The sequence below is a fragment of the Scomber japonicus genome, chromosome 17 (assembly GCF_027409825.1).
Source record: "Scomber japonicus isolate fScoJap1 chromosome 17, fScoJap1.pri, whole genome shotgun sequence".
Classification (NCBI taxonomy): Eukaryota; Metazoa; Chordata; class Actinopteri; order Scombriformes; family Scombridae; genus Scomber; species Scomber japonicus.
Window position 1 is genome coordinate 9,012,665 of NC_070594.1, and position 4,570 is coordinate 9,017,234.

At 42.6% G+C, this 4,570-nt stretch overlaps 1 protein-coding gene across 1 annotated transcript; it reads right to left on the reverse strand.

The window, feature by feature from the left end:
* Nucleotides 1–339: 339 nt before the first annotated feature.
* LOC128377528 (E3 SUMO-protein ligase ZBED1-like) lies at nt 340–2,873 on the reverse strand. The gene is made up of 2 exons (XM_053337481.1): nt 2,381–2,873; nt 340–1,361 (listed from the first exon to the last, which is right to left on the reverse strand). The coding sequence occupies exons 1-2, from the start codon at nt 2,871–2,873 to the stop codon at nt 340–342; spliced, it is 1,515 nt and encodes a 504-aa protein (XP_053193456.1).
* Nucleotides 2,874–4,570: the final 1,697 nt, after the last annotated feature.

The window sequence follows — 4,570 nt, forward strand, 5'->3', positions numbered from 1 at the left end:
GCTTTAAATTTGAACTTTGAAGTAGGGCTGGGCGATATGGCCTAAAAAAAAAATCCCCGATTTTTTCACAAAAAATCCGATTTACGATTTAAATCGATTTTCTCAACAGCCCCCAAATTCAGATGCAGATGACAAAGAAATAGTTCCAAAAAATACTTGTTTATTTTTATTTCTCCCTTGGAGTTAAAGTGCAATCAACAACAACTAGCCAAAAAGGCAATATGGCAGGCCCTGCCATTGTAAACTGTGAAAATGTAACATGATATGTAACCGTACATAACATTCAACAGCATCAGTTATCTGTACATGACAGCATAGGGTGCTTTTTTCTAAACATTTCTAAACATTCTTAGCCAGGAAGACAAGCCTATCTACCACCTCTGGCTTTAGACATGCCCGGTGGCATGTAACAATGCCCCCCCCCACACTGAAAACCCTCTCTGAGGGTGCACTTGTTGCTGGGATTGAGAGGTATCTTTTTGCCAGGACACTTAGCCTAGGAAAATTTGGTTGGTGGCGCTTCCACCACTCAAGAGGATTGGTGTCTGGGTCCACTTCAGGGGTCAATAGGTAAGATTTCAGCTCAGTCTCTATCTTTTCTGCCTCTGACTGGTTGGGAGATGACACTGCATTCTGTTTGAAGAAGGCCGCTAAAGTCATCTTTTTCTTGGGTGGAGGCTGTGCATCTTCTTGGCGCACCTGCACAGCTGTGCCAGGCTGCTGTGGTGTACTGTTGTTGGCAGGAGCAGGTAGAGCCATCAGCTCAGCAACAACTCTTTTTTTGACTTCTTCCACCTTGTCTGGGTCAATGTAGGTTGTGCGGAATCTTGGGTCAACCAGTGAGGCCATGTCCAAGAGCTCATCTTTTACAGGGTCACTGTATTTGTCGTCAAGGTACCGCATTATGTTCCCTTTTATTGTTTTGGTGAGCTCTGTGTCTTCCTCCCCTGGCTCTAGGAGACTGGTTTTGAAAAGATGGAGCACTGGTTTAATGTATGAAACACTGACATAGGACTCCCCAGAGAGTGCATCAGTGAATTCTTGGAGTGGTTTCACAGCTTTATTTATCGACTCCAACACATCCAAATCTTGCCAAGTGGGCACAAGATGGCGACTTCTCTTGTCCGAACCCAGGACACGGACTAGAGCCTTCTCCTGTTCGAGAAATCTCTCTATCATTCTTTGGCGTGAACCCCATCTGGTCGGGGACTCGGTTATCAGCTGATGAGTGGGTAGACCAAGCTCTGCCTGTACTTCGCTCATGTCTTTTCTTCTTTTCCAGCTGTAAGAAAAGGCAGACACAGCCTTTTTACATACCCCAATAGCACGATTGATCCGTGGGTCCTCCTTCACACCATTCTCTGTAGTAAATGAAAAATACATAGGCCTAATCAAAACACATTTTAGGGGAACATACCACTACATTCACAAACTTGTCTTGCTTCAATTTCTGTACAATATGAATGCACATGCACAAAGGGCACACACTCATTCACACACACAGTGTTGTTTTTTGGCGGCCTATTTTACTTTTAGTTTTAGTCTAGTCTTTGTGTCAAGCGGTCGTTTTAGTTTTTATTAGTTTTAGTCATGTTCATACTCCTTTTAGTCTAGTCAAGTTTTAGTCGACGAAAAGTCTGAGCATTTTAGTTTTAGTCAGAATTGTCCCTGACTATTTTAGTCTAGTTTTAGTCAGAATTGTCCCTGACTATCTTAGTCTAGTTTTAGTCAAAGAAAACTGTATTAATCTCTTTTCAGTAATGTTATTCTATCTAACCCTGTCAATATAGTATAAGTACCTAGTGGTAGAGAGATGGAACTGTAACCTCCTGGAGGTGTTATTTTAAGACTGGTTGTCACAAACAACAACAAAAACAATAGTCCAGAGAGGTATTACATAAAAGTGGTTAAGTGACAAACTTGGGTTAGTTAACCTAGAGGGAGAGGTAAATCTGATAATAGAAGACCCCCATGGCTTCAATATATTAGCTTAACAAAGCCAAAGGGTTCATCTATTAGTGAATTTACCCCTTCTCACGAGTTTACTTAGCCAGGTGCCAAACACACCTCATACTGCGCCCCGGAACACCGGGACACAACCATATATGGTCAGCACGTGCATATTAATTAGCCATGTGCCCTCTGTGGAGCGGCTACAAAGTGACAACAAAGACGCGGGGGGAGGGACACACACACACACACACACACACACACATTGTATACCATTATGATTAGATATAGATTCTGGGGACATTTCAAAATGTATTAATTCATACATTTTGTCATAATATTGTCTTGATGCATTAATTACATGATGCATTACTTAGATTGTGTTGCTAATGTAAAAAAATGTCACTTGATGGATAGCCATTAGACTTACCGATAGCATTGTGCAATCTGTGTCCAAAGCACTGCAGGTTAGGCCACGCATTGTCCTTCAGAGCTTTAATCATGTTGCTGCCGCTGTCAGTAGTCATACAAATGAGTCGGTCTTCGGCAAGGTTCCATGAGTTGAGGGCATCTCTTAGCCCCTGGGCTACAATTTCACCCGTGTGATCCTCTGGGAAGTATGCTGTTTGAAGGCAGACGCTCCGCAGAGTCCAGTCGTTGTTGACAAAGTGCACTGTGAGACTCATATAGGGTTGCATCGTCCGACTTGACCACAAATCGGTGGTGGCGGAGTAAAAGGACACTTCTTCTTGTAACTCTTTTGCGACCCGTTGTCTTGTGCTATTGTATAAATTGGGCAAGGCAACGTCGGAGAAGAACTTTCGGCTAGGTAGCACATACCTGGGGTCCAAAACTTTGATCATGTTAATGAACCCCGGCTTTTCCACCGTATATATTGGCACCATATCCTTTGCTATATACATAGCGACTGCATCTGTTATGGCTTTCCAGCGGGCCGAACTCTTGTCATATGGGATGCAGTTTGAAAATGTTTGTGGTACGGTGGACTGTATTTTGGCGGCTGTGCGTGTGGTGCTTGGGGTGCTGCTGTCTTTTTCATTTCGCTGCGCGCAACATTTCACCCATTCGACAGGATGCCTTTGTTTGAGGTGCTGCAGTAAATTTGTCGTACTGCTGCCTTTGCTAGCAACAGACTTCATACATACTTTGCAGCGGGGTGTTGTCTGGTCTAAATCTGACCTCGCGAACGCGAACCAATTCCAAATAACGGATGACACAGTGCCTTTCTTCGGAACGAGTTCTTCCCTGCTTGCTGCCATGTTGTCACTCACTACTATCTCTATCACTCACTATTTGGTAAATGCGCGCTCCGTGCGGGGGGAGGGAGGGGCGAGCTCATTCTACGGGAGGCCAAAGGGAAGCGTTAGCGGATGTTAAAGAGAAAAAACGATTTTCATTCAAACAAGTCGACGTGAACTACACACTCGAGTTAATCGATAAAATCGGTTTATCGCCCAGCCCTACTTTGAAGGTTTTTAGCCTTCATTTGTTCATATTTTTGTCAAATTGTCTCCATTAAATGTCTGCTGAATGATCTATCAGCACTTCCTGTTTGCGGTGTAGCTGTAGACGTACATCTAACTATCATTAAATTACTTTGATACTAAAAAAAACGTTGTCAAATCCATCTTTTTTCCTCCAATTTCTAAGCAGTATTATGGATGTTTATTCATGAGGGACATTAGAGATAATAATTTTGACACAAATTATGGTAATTAAGCACTTTTACAGTACTTTAAGTCTTCTAATTACAAGTTATATTTAATCATGAGGCATCTTGAATGGTGTGTTCATTTAAGACCATCGGCGCACGTTCCCTGCTTTAAGTGTTTTACAGAAAAAAATGTAAATCCACCAGTTTTGCATCCAATCCGTGACTCAAATCATGATACGATCTGAACTATGACTTTAATAATATGTTGCACCTCTATACCCCCGCACCCACATACCTATATTTCTCCCTCCATGCTCCCCCATCTCACCTCAATCAGGTAAAAAAGGAAGAGGCAAGCGTATTCAGCTATAAAAAAAATGACAAATCAACATTCATGAGCATTATAAATGTATCACTAGCAGCCGTGTGTGATAACCTCAGGAACCATATGTTACGTCTCTGAGCTCCTGCCGAGGACTCGTGTCAAAATGTCCTTGAGATATCCTCTCTCTTCAGACTGAAGGCTTCACAGCGAAAGACTCTCTGTGTCTGAACATTTTCTTGACACAAGCTCAGTTTTTAGAGGATGCTCCCGTCTGCTCCTCTGCAGCTCACTGAATGAATTATTCTCAAACTTTGACTTTTCAAGAGTTAAACTTTTTTTAAAAACACAGTACTAACACGTCACTAAACAAGACTCTACACTCAGTGACCATTTAACTGTAAACACCTGTACAATTAAATGCAAACAAGTTCAACAGCTCCACCTTAATCTGCACCTTTACTAAGATTTTAATGTTCAGTTTGTTGCCTTTATTGTACAGGTTAGTAGAGAGAGAGAGGAAATGGGAGGCAGAGAGGGGGGCAATGAAACGCAGGATAGGACCACTCGGTGCGGGATTTGAACCGGGGTCGCCTGCAGTGAAGACTGTAGCCTCAACACAT

Bases quoted from the DNA above. Each gene is read 5' to 3' on its own strand.
- LOC128377528 (XM_053337481.1), bottom strand. From the start codon at position 2,873: ATGTATATAGCAAAGGATATGGTGCCAATATATACGGTGGAAAAGCCG. The intron at 1,362-2,380 runs GTAAGTCTAATG...CATTTACTACAG, and splicing joins CAGATTGCACAATGCTATCG to AGAATGGTGTGAAGGAGGAC.